The sequence below is a fragment of the Corvus cornix genome, chromosome 3, assembly GCF_000738735.6.
Source record: "Corvus cornix cornix isolate S_Up_H32 chromosome 3, ASM73873v5, whole genome shotgun sequence".
NCBI classification, from domain to species: domain Eukaryota; kingdom Metazoa; phylum Chordata; class Aves; order Passeriformes; family Corvidae; genus Corvus; species Corvus cornix.
This window is the reverse complement of record NC_047056.1, coordinates 80664076-80680619: the sequence shown is the minus strand read 5'-3', so window position 1 is coordinate 80680619 and position 16544 is coordinate 80664076. Positions and strand designations below refer to the sequence as shown.

The following is a 16544-nucleotide window of genomic DNA, read 5'->3' as shown; positions in this document are numbered from 1 at the left end:
AAGACAGGACATTGTCACATCACCAACCTTGGCACACAGGCAGGCAAACCACGATCTGTGCAGGCCAGCGTTCAGTGAATGAGCTTTGCAAAGTACTGTTTGCTTTCATCTGTTCCACAGAAATCTGGGGTTGAAAGGCCATGGTCAGAGGGTCTCCAGGGAATGCATGGGGACCTCCCACCCCACAGCTGGTATAGCCCTATGGTTCCAGGACCTGCACCATGTGCCTGTAGGGCAATGGTTTCTTTACAGAGCTAAAATTACCCAGGCGCAATCGAGCACAATCGTGCAGAATCTGACAAGGAAAAAAAGAAAAGTCTGATGTTTTGTGTACTCCGAGGTAAAAACACCAGCTGACAGACATCTATCACTTCCTACCTCTACCTCATACACAAATCAAAGGGAATCCCGAATACACAGTGTGGGACTGAGTATGCACAGGAACAATACAGGACATACAGCCTCGGCATACAGGAAGAGACTCCTATTTAACCTGTCATGGGTAAAGCAGAGAAGACTATACCACAGATTACCGGTAATGTAATGGACAAAGAATAAATTGTCTTGGATTAGACAACCAAAAAGTTCACTTCTTAATAGGAAACATGGACTATTCAACTGCATGGATAACTAGCGCTGCCCAGTCCTTGAGATGTTTAATTGTTGCAATCTGTTGGCATCCAGGAGATTTTTCAATTTTATGGCCTCTGAATGTACAACCCAGTTACAATTCTGACCTTGGGTATTAAAATAACATATTGAACTGATCAGTGGCTGCTGCTGTACCCATATACACCATATACAGATTCCCTGTTTCCAAGCACATAAAATGAAAAGCGAGTCAACAATGCTTCTTTCATAAGACTACACAATGCAGGTACATACCTATTTCCTAACATCTAGAGGAGTTTTCAGCAGTTGTACATCAGTATAACGCTATTAAAATCAATTACTTGTTTTTGTTTTACAACCATGGGTTTTTGGCTCCAAAAATTTACAAAAAGATTATTTTTCAGTAAACATAACTCAAGAACACTAATTAGATGTGCCTTAACTACAAACAGGAAATAAGGACAAATAGAAGCTACCTGATTTCATGTTAGACACTGTTAAGGACACTCAGTCCCACTAAGATGATGATTCTTTTATAGCTGCCAGAACAAACACAGATTCAGTCCAATTCCTGCTCAACAGCTGGTTACTTTAGTTTTGCATCAATACACAGCTGATAGACTATGTAACTACAGGGGAAGACAGAAACTTCATAAAAAGGCTGAGTAGCTATGTCATATCATCATGAATTCAGTTGTCTCTATTGCATTTGTAAAAATCATACTCTCCAGACACATTACAAAAGAAATACAAATCACAGTTTAACAATGCAACAATGTTTTCTTTGGAAAATTTCTATGATTGCTGAGAACTTCCAAAGTATTACACAGAAGAACGCTTTCCCCACTGGAAAGCTTTTCTTTTTTTTTTTTTTTAAACCCACAATATTTTTTAATAATGATTCTAGCTACCCAGCCTAAGTTTGATGAAATTTCTTTAAATTTCATCACTTTAAACAGTAATGCACTGTTTAAAAATACAATGGCGTTTTCCGCCTTGGTCTACATTTCAATACAATGGAGAGTCATGCAACTCCAGAAGAAAAACCCTCTGAAAGGGTTTATGGGCCCCAGGGACCTCTCTTTTTCCAAAAGTAACACCTTTATACTGAAACAGAAGCTGTTCCTTACCTGAAAAGAGTTCATGCAGCGAAGTGAAGGTGGCAGAGATGCGGTACTCAAACCCAGTATCAGCAATAATTCCAAACACGTTTCTGATGGAAACTTTAAAGGATGAACTCCCATATCATTTTCCCATGCATCAGCAAGGCTATAGAGTTGAAAAAAAAAAAGGATCTTTTTCATTTTCTTAAAATATATCCAAACCGTAAGCTTCAATTAAGTATTAAAATGTGTCATATCACATTTTAACATGATAAAAAATTCCCTTCATGTTTTCCCTGTAAAAGTCCCAGATCAGTGCCTTTTACCACAAAAACACAGCGTACTTAGATAAAATGCCTTAACCATACCACCAATATCTTTCAAAAAGATACATAATGTGAAAGGAAAAGTTAGCATATTTTAGGAAAAATCACTCATGTTTCTAATTCAAAGTTTCATTACTTCTGAACAAAATTTCATCTGTCACTGGTGATTTCCCATTATATAATGACTTTACACACAGAGTATTCTATGCAGAAGATAATGCCTCCACTTTTTGTTTCTAGAAAGAAAGATTCCATTCAATTCTGAAAAGACAGGAGGTCAGGCATGATTTTCAAAACTGATGTTCATGATGCTCACTGGGAACTTACTAACAGTCTGTACCAAGCAAAACTCAATCCCAGTTCATTTTATACAGCTTTTTTCTTTAGATGTATTAAAACAGTTAAGATTTCTAGAGTTACTCATAAAAACAACATTTCAGAAGCATATTCCTATAAACTGTTCCCACTATCACATGCTGAAGAACAAGATTAATTCAACAAGATTTACTCAAGACACAAGATCATTCTGCTTCCTATAGTTCAGGCTTATTTCTTCCATAATGTACAAACTGACAGACTGATCAGTGATCCAGCTACTTCAATAACTTTGTCTGGGTAGGTAGTACCAGATACCCCTGGGTAAGATGAATGCCAATTATTCTCAGCAGACCTGAGTGCATCACTTTGGAAGACAATGCTTCCTACCCTTCTCCTTCAGAAGCAGGAGACTTCAGAATTTCAATAAAAAATCTTAGCATCAGCTTTCACTTTTGAATTCCTCCAGCTCTTCTGACTGAACTGCTGCTTATTTTAAGATACTTTCTAGAAACAGCTACATTTTTTTAAACACTTGGGAGACGAGTCATGACCCCAGAATTCAGCATGGTGAAAACTGAGCAAATACTCTCTTTACAATATCTGTGTCACCCTGAACAGTTCTCATTCTTTCGGGTCTCCCAAACCAAATTACTGTCTGTAACATCTTGCTTCTTACACATAGACTTGCATATATACTTTTGGTACATAGCACCTTCTTAGTTCTTCTAGAAGATGTCTCACTTAGCATAATTTATACATCTTTCTTCAAAGAGTGGGTGTACTTTCACCTTCTTACCTCCATTTGTCTGAAATTGGGCACTTGAATTTCAACTCTTTGCTTTTGTCTTTCCTAATATTTACATTTTTCCTCCTTCCTAATTTATCTATGGGTATATAAGAATCCAACTCTGTTTTGATACATAAAAGCAAGATCTATAATGCACAGAACGTCAGAGCGGCTTTCACCTCCCTAAAAAAAAAGAGCGCTTTCTCTCATTCTTTTCTTTTTCCCCACATTAAAAGACAATCATATCACATCTAGATTACCAAATACACCATGTCTTTTCTCAGACCTCACCAGAGTGAGTCATCTTGACAAAGGAAGCATTACATGGTAAAGAAAGGCAGCCTCTGGCTCTTCTAATGGCAGTGCATCACTTAAGATTTCCAACATGTCTGAGACTATACCAAAGGGCAGAGGACAAAACCTCCCACACATTAACTGCCTTTGTAATATGTAGTATCCCACTGGACACTTATACTGTGCCACATGGATCTGGAAAAGTTGTTAAATCTATTACAAAAACCCCCAACTGACCACTAGAACAGGAAGGTGAGATGTTTAGAAGAGACTGTGAAGTATTTTCATTATTGGAAGGTACAAGCCTCCAGTTAAATCACAAATACTATGTCTACATTGAATGGAAACAAAATTCTTTTATAAGAATAAGTGGCCAAGCCCAGAAAAGGCAGCCCTGACTGGTTCAGAGTTCCAGGCTGGATGGGGCTCTGAGCAGCCTGGTCTAGTGGAAGGTATCCCCCCTCCCCACAGCAGGGTTGGAACTAGATGATCTTCACGGTCCCTTCCAACCCAAACCATTGTATGAGTCTATGATTCTATAAATGTTCCAGAAGGAACACTTAAAGCCACTTGATGAGCACTAAGTAACCAGTAACCAAGGAGTCTTGTTAACTGTAATCCAGAATGGAGTTTTACATTTCCTTATCACTTGGTAACTTCATTTCCCCACACAATTAGAAACTTACCTTAATATGCTCCCTACTCATTCTTTTTTCTACATTTTCTACAATCTGGTGATGCAGACAAATGTAGGTGAAGCTAGGAAAACAGGGGCTCTCTTTTTCAGAGAGTCTCAGCAAGTCTAAACAAAGCACTGTGCAGGTACCTTCAAACACAGCTAGAGAGTTTGGAGACTGGAGGTGGTATGCTAAGGTTCTGGATCCAAGGAAGGTGTTTCCACAGGTCAACACCCTCTCTGCAGAAAATCTTTTCAGAACCCCAAGCAATATTCAAAACATCACAACTTACATCATTACCCTGATTCTATTCTTGTGTTTTGATATAAGGGTTTTTTGGAGATGCGTCCTCATTTTAAAGCCCAACTAGTACAGCCCTGGCACTGAACTAGGGATTTTCCTTTTGTGGCTGTTGGTTTATTTGAGGGAAAGAATGCTTGCATAAAGACATTTAGCCTAATCACATTGCAAATCTTGTTTACTAATTGCTCAGTTATTAGTATTTCCTGAAATTATTCCAGTGTATTGCCTTATTACAAACAAAACCTGTGTATCCCAGCACTTACTGCTCCAGGAACACGTGCTAGGAATTAGTTTTTGTGACTTGCCCTTTCACAGCATTTAACACAAATGGTTGTGGGAAGTCACTGCTTTATTAGATCATTTCTCTTTGTTCTTCTTTATCCCTATTGCTTTTAGAAACATTTTTCCATAATCTTTATTGTGGAGGAAAGAGAAAAGCATCTATGCTTAAAACAAAAGCAAAACAAACCACAAAGAATCCACTGCTTTTCACCTTAGTTTCGCAGTCTTTCTGTATAAGGGGAGTTGTCTCACTTCCAGTACAGGAGAGGAGACTGCTTTCTGTTTACTGGAAGAGGTAGATTAGCTGATAATGTTCCTCAGGAGCGTGACCATCCACAGAGGACAACTCAGCCCACCAGTTCCCAGCACAATTCCCAGAGATCACAGCACAGCTTGGTATGCTGGCTGAAAGGAATAAGGGGAAGATAAGACATTAGCTTGAGGAAAATGAGATCAACAAGAGCAATAATGCTGTTCTTCCTTCAGCAAATATTCAACTTTTCTACACTGCAAAGAAGCCTTAAGATTCTGGACTTCACAGTCTGACACAAAAAAATATGACCCTCAGTATCAAACAAAATTCATAAATTCTGCATAGATTCTCTAACTCATTGTGGGGGACAAGACTGCATCTACTTTGGACCAATTTTGTGACACGTAAAATCTCACCACTACCTATTGACCTTGCCAGTGTTTGAGGGAGACATGAGTCAGTTTTAGAAACCAGGCTTTAAAAGAGTGAAAGGTAGAAAAATACTCAGGAAAATGGTTCAAGCTCAGAGCATGCTCTGAGTCAAGAAAAGGACATGCCAGAGTGATTTTTTTCACAGGATGTTAAATCCACCTCTGTGAATCACCATCATCATCCAGTTTTGTCTGTCAGTGATCTCACTAACAGGAAAACACAAATAATTCTAAGCATTTTGTCTGTCACTCCATTCTTTCCATTTTCTCTCTCTTTTCTTCATCCCACTCCTCCCCAGAACTTGTATTAATCCGCTTAGCTTATTTCAACCAAATTTTCTTAAGCAAGATCTCAAATAAATTAGGTTTGGGCAAGTTTTATGTTTTCCTGAAAATCACTGTCTGAGTACAGAGAAAAAATGCACATTAGTAACTCCACAGGGAAAAGCTGCTGATGGAACACAGCAATATATATACCAGCTAATCAAGTGATGTTTACCTGGGAGAACATGAGCATAAACTCCATCATATGACATTTCTATCTAGCAAAAACAACTACTATAAGCAAAGTAAACACGTTAGTCAGAGCCCACAATATTCCCTAATGAGTGAGACAAACTGAGAGACTTGGTGCTTTTACACAAGTGCACTCTATGTTGTGGAGTTCACGACAACTGGAAAAAAAAAATCTTAAATTTTGAGGCAGGAAGAAGGACTGGTGATAATGGAATTGATCCCCAGTAAGAACAAGTCAGAGGTTTCCCCACTGTTAATCAAACTTCAGATGCAGCCTCTGCAAATGAAAGTGAAACCTCAAACTCAGAACTCCTTCAATCTAAGAGGTATCTATTAGTCTCACCCATGAAAACACAATGAACAGACGTAAAATTAAAAGATATAATTAGAACCTTCAAAGAACTTTCATTTTGAGAGGGACAGAACCACATATGGTGAATGCTAATAAAACTCTAATATATTTCTGGCACACATTTCAGAACTGAACTGAAGTAGTACAGAGAGTGAAGAAGTAAAACTCAAGGGGGTGATACTTGGCTACTGTGCTAGATGCTGATGCGGAACAACCATGTGCTATGAGCTAAACTGTCAGCACAGAGCATTCAAAACAAGTAAGAAATAAAGATGACAAGCTGAGATTATCTTCCCCCTTGTCCTTTTCAATGCTTTCCCTAAGGAACTGGTCATTTGAAGGAGAAATTTAGAACATGATATGACTGTCACATTCCCATAACCAGTAAAAGAAATACAGCTAGGAAAGTAAAGTTCCCATAGTCATATGTATAAAATGTTTTAAAAAATGAAGTCGTATTTTCAAAGCTGTTTAGTTGATGATAATGGGAAAGCTGGGAAAATTTTGATTTCTTTAAAAAATAAAAAGAAATCACCGAATGCTCTATGAAATTCAACCAATTTATTCTGAAAGCAGAGAGGAGCAAAACTTGAAAACAACTACTCAGATAAGATTATAGATAAGACGGTTACTTCTCTAGCAGAAATAATTGATCACAATGTTTTTAGATAATGTTTTACATTTGAATCACCATGGATCAGAGAATGGTATTTCTCCACTGTTTACTATGACATTGATCCCAATGAATTGTCTGTATGAGTAACATTTCAAAACTGTGTCCTTAAAAGCAAGGTTTAAGACACCAAAATAATGAAATACATTTATTTCATAATTTCTTGATATACGAACTAGTAAACTAACACAGTCATCCATCAGGTTATGAAACCCACTCACAACATCCTAAATCTTCACAGAAAAACACAACACACACGACACATCAGTGAAGCAAAAGAAAACTTTGTATTTCAAACCTGAGAGAAACTGACAAAGTTTCTCACAAGATTTTGAAAAACTGGACCAGACTTCTGACTAGATTGCATTTATTTCAAAAGAAGCCTCTTCCATCAGTGCTAAAGACATTAATTAGTAATCACCCTTCATCATGCATGAGATTCACTTTTAAATGCAACTGAGCTGTCTCAGCAACAGAAAAAGTAAGTCTGCATTTGAAGAGGAACAGATAAGCCCTTTTTTCCTTTCCAGCACATCCCCATCATCACCTCTAATTTAGCAGGCTACTTCTACAAATACGTTAACCAAGGGTAGTCTACACAGGTCAAAACTGGAAAATTAAAAAGCTCTTACTCAGTGCTCTGCTCAGTGTTGCTGAGGCAATGTATTAACTAGATGTCTTGAGGTGACTGTATGATACTGTATTCCCTATCGTCTGCCCTATGCCAGACATGAATCCCGTGCCTTTCTGTGTCTTTAAACCGGGTCCGAGAGAAAAGGAGAAAAAAAACCCCAAGCGGTTTTGTGTTCAAGGACACAGATACACACTCCCCTGCGTTCCTGGCTGCTACAGAGCGGAGGAAAGCACCTTCCTGCTTTTCCCAGCTCTCAGCTCCTTCCTCAGGAGAGAGATGGAGAGTTCAACTCCTTTGTTTTTCAGCTAGTCTGTGAGCTGAGGCAAGAAAGTTTTTTTTTCCCTCGGCACTTTGGCTTCTTCTTTTTCTTCTCTTCTGGACTGTTCAGCAACACCAGAACATCATTGGGAGGCCTTACACCATTGGCCCAGAGGGGGCCCACACCGAACCCCAGCTCTGGAGAGGAGAGAGCCACACCCACAAGGCCTTTGAATTTTGCCAGCTTCTCTCCACAGTGAGATGTTTTATTATTTAGCATTATTCTCTTTTTTTTTTTTTCCCATGCCTGCATGCACTCTGCTTGTTAAATAAATAACTTTTTTTTAACTTTTCACTTTCCTCTGAGGAAAATTCTTTCTGAACCTGGTGGGGAAGGGGTGGCTGTAACCCATCTCCTATCAGAGGACGTTCATTTTGGACGTTCCTCCGAATTTGTCTCAAACCGTGACACTAGATTTTATTAGTTACGATCTGGGTAAATGCGCTCTGCATTGAGGGCTCCAAAAGCTGTGAAACTCTTGAAGGAGATGTTAACTGCAGCTTCAGTGCTTTGATGAAGCAAGCCTGTGCCGAAGAATCCAATATAAAAGCTGACAGAAGCTCAACCCTAAATCTCAGAGTTCACTGAATGTTGTTAAAGCTGCCCTTTCCACAAGTACAGCTCTGAGAGAAAAGACAGATGACTTTACTGAACCAAAGGACAAAGCTGCTAAATTAAATAACTATTTGTAAAAATGATTTAATCTAAAAACAATTCTTAATTATGGTTGATGATGTGTCTATATACTTAATGTACCGGGAGGCTAAGTTATTTATACTTTTAATTATCCTTGCAGTGATCTAAAAATGACATAAAAATCAATGCCTGCTCATTAGCTACTAAACTCTTACCAAAATTTAAATAATATGGACGACTAAGAAGTGTGGTACTTTCACAGTCTAGAGTACGTTCCTTTGGAAAAAAACTTGCTCTGCAGAACCACTGCTTCCCTCCTGAAACAAACATCTGTGGTCATGTTCTACCATTCATTATTCATCCTGAGCAGCTGGGAGTGTCAAGTGTGGGTTTTGAGCAAATTTTCCCTGGGATCTTTATTAGTTGCATGGTATCCCAAACCAATAGGTATTAAATCTCTCGTAAGAGACAAAAAATCGAAGAACAGAATTTAACACACTGGTGTCCTTGCAAGGAAATGAGCAAGAGAAGGGAAGTAAGAAGGCAGAGAGCCTGACTTCTTGTATTTTTTGCAATAGACTACAGTGGTCAACACAGAAGGTCCATCTCAAAGTTTTAAACATTTTCTTTTTCATTGTATCACTACAGAGACAAGATCACATTTAACTGAATTTCTGTATTTTCACATGGTCTTAAATACTATTGCTTGCAAAGCATTCTCATTATAAAATTACTAACATATAATCCTTACAATAAAGTGCACCAAATATATAGCATATAGTACATATATTTTAAAGTAGCATATATAATTATATTAGTTATATATACAACAATCATATTAATATACAATTATACATATTTCTATATATTAATATAATAGTTGTATATACAAGGACATGCTCATTATTAATAGTCTTCTATCTTTTTTTCTGAGTAATGAATACTTTGATTGGAAAAAATATGCAATTCTGAAGTCTAGTCAAAAAGAAGTTACATAGAAATCCACTGCAAAAACAATTCAGTGGGTTTAAAATACCCTATCCTGCAAAATGTAAGTCCTTCTTGAACTTTCAAAGTGTCACCATTTGAAAAGGGCAAGTTATTTAATACTAATAAGAAAGCCTTATAATGAAAATTCATATTTAACCTCACCAGAGTACCAGTGCCACAATATTTTTCAGAAGGGCTGACATAAGAGGTATCAACTGATCTTGTAATATTTCAAAGCGCCTTTTAATTAACATTATGTTATTTGCTCTGATGAATGCTTTTATGATTTAAAATCCATACTCCACATGCAGTTTTCTCATTTCTTACTCCAATAAATAGCATAGATTAAATAACTCATGCCAAAAGGTACATTAAAAGCCAGTGGATTAAATAATTTTGTTTGCATTAAACAACTACATATGAATACCAATGACATTAATTTTATTAATGCATTTGAAATTATTTTACAATTTCTTGACATGCTTTGATCATTGTAAGCTATTTAAGGGAAGTCAGAAAGAGAAGTAAAAGCTGCCTATTTCAAAATGTAAAGCAAAGCCCAAATTATTTTCCTTCTGCTTCACTCCAACGAACATTTTTGGTAGACTCAACTGCCCTATATTAACTTAAATGTAACTACATTGGTTTTGGTATAGTTATTAAGAAATGCTATTTGCACAATAAAGTCTCTGAACAGTCCACAGAATTCAATTCTTTTTTTTCTCAAAGGGTAAAGAGCAAAAGCAGAAAACCAAACAACTCTGTTAGTATACTGTGCCGACACAGACGAACAAGGTTGTTTACAGGTAGATTATTCCTCTGAAGCACAGAAAGCTATCTCAACATACTGCAACTTTTTGCATAGCAAGAAATCTTGACATTTTAATCCTGTTCAGGAGTAACTTTGTCTTGGAGTATGTAATTTCAAAGTAATGCCCAACATACTTCTCCAGACTAAAGATTTTTGGGTGTTCACCAACTGCTTTTCTACATTGCCTTCCCTCCTCCATCTGGCTGCTATGCAATTTCAAAAGCATTAATTTTAAGTTGCAAACTCTTATCACCCATAAAATATTTTCATTCCATTGCAAAACAGCACCAACTGTACAGTCTCTGTTGAAGACAAAACAGAATTTCAGCTGCAAGAATCACTGAAATAAAGCTTAAACATCACAGAAGGATTAGCAGGTGTTCATCTATTCTGAAACCTCTAAGTTGAAGATTCATAAGATCTAAAACACATGTATGGAAACCTAAATCAAGCAGCAATGTCTAAAGCAGACTTATGTCCAATGGGACACCTAGATACGTGGGACCACAAACACTTGCAAATGTACTAAATTTAAAATTCACGACAGCTCTCAAACCATGCACAGATGGTCCGTGAGTACAACTAAGACATTGTCATCTCTATTTAGCTTCAGCACCAGGTAAGCAGAAGAAGGATCATCAAAGAATGAAGAGAAAAAGTGATTTTAATTTTGTGGGAACTGACCTTGGATATAAAATCCCAAACCTGCTGGGTATGTCCCAGAGTATGTTGTACCAGCAAAACCCCAGTCCATAAAGATATGGCAGCAGCAGATCTATCCACAGAGCCAACACATAGCAATAATTGTCTATGGAGAGAGACATTCTTTCTTCATTCACCTACAAGATCAACAGTTTACTGCAAAAGCTAAACCTGTAAAAGCAGAAAACTGCTGCAAATTTTCATCAGTGACAGTGAAGTTCTGTTTTAGAGCATCTGGCTGAGGGATACAAGCTCATGGAGAAAACAGCTCCTGCTGGGCCTGTGATGTCACACATATCTACACATAATAGTAAGAAAACATGTCAGACAGTGAATTCTGTCACAACATATATTTTTTAAACTACTTTTTAAAAATTCCTACATAATTCTTGCCTACCTGGGTGCAAGAGTAGAATCCACATTAATTTAGTTTTCCTACAAAACCAAGAAAAGCACAGGAGTTTAGCTCTTGCTGAGCACTGCCTAAAGTCTGCCGTGACTGCTCTTCAACATCCACACTATGCAGAATTGCTGGTGCAGCTCCAAAGTACAGTGTAATTGCTGACTTCTCAGCAGCAAAGCAAATTCTTCCCACTAAAGATGATTCCCAAACTTCTCCCACTAAAAGCAAATTACTCTCATAAAAATTGCACAGCCAATGCTTTAGAATAACCTTCTTCACTTTCATGGTTGTGCTAAGGCTTTAAGCTGCATTTCTTTTCATGTCTTACTGCATCCCAGGTGGAAAGAATTAAAGTAACTTTTCTGAAAACAATAAAGATCAGACTGCTGTAGCCAGATCACTGCTGATAATTGACTATAGTGGAGGATGGCAGTAGCAACAGTGGTACTATGATTCTAGAATGCAGGTTTCTTGAATATGCCTATACAGCTCAGAATGAAGGCATAGCTTTGAATGCTTCTTAAAATACTTTTCTTCACCTTAAGCACCTCTTGATTCCTTCCTGGATACATCTTGCTCGAAATTAGAACAGATGGCTCATCATTTCCCTAATGTATGACAGTAACTGTAGACTACTGTGCTTGGGATGGATGCAGAGGACACAGCAGTGTGCTACTGACCTATGCTAACAGCCTGACTGGTGCCACCTTACTTGCAGGGAATATCAAATGTGAGCAGCAATACCACCAAAGTAAAAAGCCTCTCTTCCCAGCATGTATGAACCAAGTACTTGAATTCTCAAGTTACATCTCTTTTTTTAACCTTTCAACACTTTGGATATGTATATAAGGGTATATAAAGGCCACTTGCCCTAGCAAATGGGTGTATGCCTCTTCTAATAATGCTCATTTCCTGGAAGGTAGAAGTGCATAGCAGAGCTGTAGAAAAACAAAGTACTGTGTAAAAGCTCCTTCTGACAGCTGCTGACATCAATATGGTTACCCTAGTAAATGCAAAGTAATTCCAGACAGCTCACCCTTAAAAGACTGATTCAATTTTAAGGAAGCCTGCTCATGGGACTAGTAATGTCTGCTGGACTGGCTGCCTTCCTCAGCAGACTCTTCTTGCAGCTGTTGCTGTCAACCTGTAGTCTTTCTCATCCAGAGCATTGACAATGTATTCCTCTAGCTTTACAGGCTTTGTGGGGAAAGTATAATTCAGAAGGTTTATCTCCAAAACTGTCCAAATAAAGCAAATGTGCCTAAAAATCAGGGCAGGAGAAGAAGGGTGGAGGTAACTGGCAAGATAGACAGAAAATACAAAAACACAGAATCATTTAGATTGGAAAAGACCTCTAAGATCATACAGAGCAACTTTTAACCTAGCACCACCAAGTCCAAGTACCGTCACAAACACTTCATTTTCCCAGGGAAATAAAACATATTTGCCTCAGTGTATTTTTTCCACAAACCAACCTCAAGAACCTACAGAATCTTATCAAGGGATGCTAGTGATGGGTCATAAATGCAGAGCACCTTCTCACTGTCTGCACATTAGCCAGCGTGTCCTGTGTGCAGCTGAGCTTCCCACCTGAAGGCTGAGACAACAAGCTGTCTCTCAGCCCTTCCAGGCATCATGACACTAGGTAGAAGGACCAGAGAAAACTCAAAACATCTCTGCTGTCTCCTGGGCTACACTGCCACAAAACTCTCACACAGGAATGATTTTACAGACTCTTTCCTTCCTCCTCCCCCTCCCAAGGTTGGAAACTCCAATCATAAAATAGGAGACCCAGGAGGAAGACACAAATATCTTTTCCAAAAAAGATTGGCATGTCTAAACTTTTGAATGTCCAGATGTTATCAGTAACACTACTCTCCTGAAAGTGCCTTTACATCTCTCCATGGATCTATAATCTTCAATTAAAAATCATCAAAATGAGGTGTTATATTGGTGAACATAAAAAAACGTGGTGTCAGGTATCCTATCACAAATACAAGGGCCCTTCACTTCACAGAAAGTTTCCCTATGTACAAATGCTATGTTCAGTACCTGAGAATTATTTTTCACCATATAAAATGTGAAAGGTTGATAAAGAGGCAATCAAAAAATCCAAAACTATCATTCTAAAGAGTGGCAAGGCAGATCAAATATAAAAACTAAATTCTTGAACTGGTTCAGTACAAAAGGTTCCAGAAACCTCATGAGCAGTATGCCCAAACCCACTGAGGGTCAGATGCTTAAGAAAGAGAAGACCTATGTAATTTGAAATGGTATTTAATTCACTTCAGTTCAGCCAATCAATTCTCAGATGACCAAATTATTCTAAGAGCAAGGGGATAAAAAAAATCTAAAGCTGGAGACTGTAAAGAAAATTTAGCTTTCAAAGAGAAATAGCAGTTCTCATAATGAAAATAGAGGCAGTGAACCAAGCTGCAGTACCTTAGCAAGGAATTTTATTAGTATATTTATTTCAAAAGAAATTAGCATACAATGTCCAAAATTTTAAAAAAATGTACTTTCTATTCTTGATCTCTTATAATAATTCTAAGCATCACAAATGTAATGTCAAGAATTGAGTTATTTCAGCTCCTAGTTTCATCTGTGATTGACTTGTTTTCCAGTTTCATTTGTTTGAAGTCCTCCTTCATTCACTGAGGCATTACTGAAGTCAGTCCAAAAATACCTGGTTTGCTTGCCTAAAACAGCTACCAGATGATTTCCAAATTGGTAACTCTGACTGAAGTATCTACAGAGTAGCAGCAACTCTGTCATGTGTGCCCAACTACAATACTCATAATTAACAAAATCTCAAACCTCACAGATGCTGCAGAAAAAGCAAAAAAAGACCCCACAACAGCAAAACAATTCAAGAGATAGACAATAATGGTTTGGTGTTTCCTCAGATTTAAAGATTATTTTACTAACTCTGCATCCTTAAAAGAAGAACTTTGTACCCAGACTAAATCATTCTATACTAAGCAAGGTGAATACAATGATGTTCCAAGACAATGTTCCCATCATTTATTGAAACAAAACATCATTATCTGGGGCATAGGAGACATTACATATTCCTGTTGGATCTACACAGTGTAAAAATACATGCAGATGCTGCTTAAAGATCAGCATCTGTAGCTTAATCATTAATCTAGAATACCTATGTGTCTGCATTCTGTCATACAATACTCAGTGTCGCTGCCTGTAAAAACGGTAATACCAGGCCCAACCACATTCAGGCTTGCATTTTTTCTTCAAGGTTTTCTGGGACTGTGCAGCTCAGTTACCTGTAGACTGCCCTGTATGGACTGCCAATGAATCTAAATACTTTCTGAGTGACCTCACTAAACAGCTTGTCAGAGCTAGTTATGAGAAGGGCTTGATGAATGGAGACCATTGCAAGGAAGAAGCAGCATATTTTTCTAGTCACTATTCCAGATAAGGCTTCTGACACTGACAACATAAAATTTACCTTTACCAGAAAAACTTACACCCTTAAGGAATCATGGCAAGTATGCAGTGTTACAAACTTTTGTTGTGGTGTGTAGTAATTTCAGGCTGAGGACAGAATACCATGCACAACAGGATCTATCTGCACAGAAGCAATTAACTCAGTTTCAGGACATTATAACATCATCATGTCCGACACTCCGGTTGTGCCACTGAATGATCTACAGAATGGAAATCACTTGCTAACTCTGGAATGCAGGCAGAAGAGCAGTCTTACAGATTTGGCAAAAGGAAATCAGAAGCAAAGCTTAATTCAAAACAGCAAACACTGAAAATTAAAACGGCAGAAATTTACCCAAAAGAAAGGCTGAATGAAATGGCGTACATATTTATCAATCTATAACCCTTACAAAAGGAGAACGCCTAGTTTCTTGAGAGAGACAAAGAATGCATTTAAGTTTCTGGATACACAGATTGCTCAGATTTACAAAAGGAGTGAAAATGTCTAAAGCAACTCTGGTGCTTTGAAAGTGTGGAACTTAAAACTTTCTGCCAACTGCACTGTGGCCTCCTGTAAAGTATCCTTCCTAAAAATATTAGGTTCAATTTTTATAATTTAATTAAATGGTCTAATGTTACATCAGATTTTTCTTTTCCAAGCCTGTGGAAACAGTTTAATTTCCTAATTACTCAAAGAAAACAAGAGGGAGTTGAACATATAGTATCTCATGAAATACTTTCCACCTAATTCTCCTTTTAGAGTTTCCCAGCAGAAGGAAGTAGAGGGATACTAAACTGAGGTTGCAACAGTGGCAAAATGTATTGTAAAAATTACCTCTTAGAGAAAGAACAGAGATTTGGGTGCTGAAGAGTGAGACTAAGAAATCAGATTAATTGTACAGGAGAATTAATCCTCCTGCTAGGGAATGAGGTGTATTGTTTGCTTTTTCTTTTCTTTTTTTTTTTCTTCAGTGTTGCAAGTAGTTTTCTTCTAACAATGCTAAAGTTTTCCACTGCTGGTTCCTAGTATAGTGAAATGGCCTTAAAATTCAAGAGCTGCTACCACTCTAATTTACATTTTGTATTTGTTAATAGTAACTGTGGCTTTGCAGTAAACTAATTCAGAGGGAAGATCCCTCATACCTTTCTCTATTATTTCAATTCTATGTTTATCAAATTCTCTTTATTTTTAAAGTGCTGTCTGAAGAGCAGCTTTGCTCTGCATGGCTAAACATAGGAAAGTTTTTGTCTTCAATATGGGTTTAGATATATGATCCCAAATCTCAGTGGGCCTTGTTAAAGCAACATCATAAATTTTTTACACTTCTTTATGAGTTTGGAAAAAAATAATTGTTCTACGTATCAGTCTGAGTTAATACTGACTAATGTGGCCTTAGGGAAGGGACTGTTGAAATTCATGCATCTAGTCATTAGAAATGGATTTACAGATGCAATTATGATAAATCAGCATAGGTTTATTAAGAATTTTTTTTAAATTAGTAGTTACAGGTGAAAAAAGAAGACCTTCAGAGCCAATGCTTAAATCCTGTAAAGCTGGTGTAACCTGCTATTTCTGTGCACCATGAGCACACTGGGAGGTATTCACATCACTCAGCATTGGTACTCAGTGACCTGATGGATGAGATGAAGCTACTGGTCTCAGCTGTTGACACTG

General features: G+C 37.6%; 1 protein-coding gene across 6 annotated transcripts in view; it reads right to left on the bottom strand.

Annotated features, from left to right (window-relative positions):
- The window catches only part of UBE3D (ubiquitin protein ligase E3D), a 100278-nt gene that overhangs the window by 50993 nt on the left and 32741 nt on the right, over positions 1–16544 (bottom strand). For 5 of the 6 annotated variants that reach the window (XM_039568841.1, XM_039568843.1, XM_039568845.1 and 2 more), the window contains exon 9: positions 1743–1881. In XM_039568841.1, the coding sequence (XP_039424775.1) occupies positions 1743–1881 (139 nt within the window). Of the gene's footprint in view, positions 1–1742; positions 1882–4913; positions 5108–16544 lie in introns of those variants that run through there. The other variant, XR_005604145.1, reaches the window with a different exon arrangement.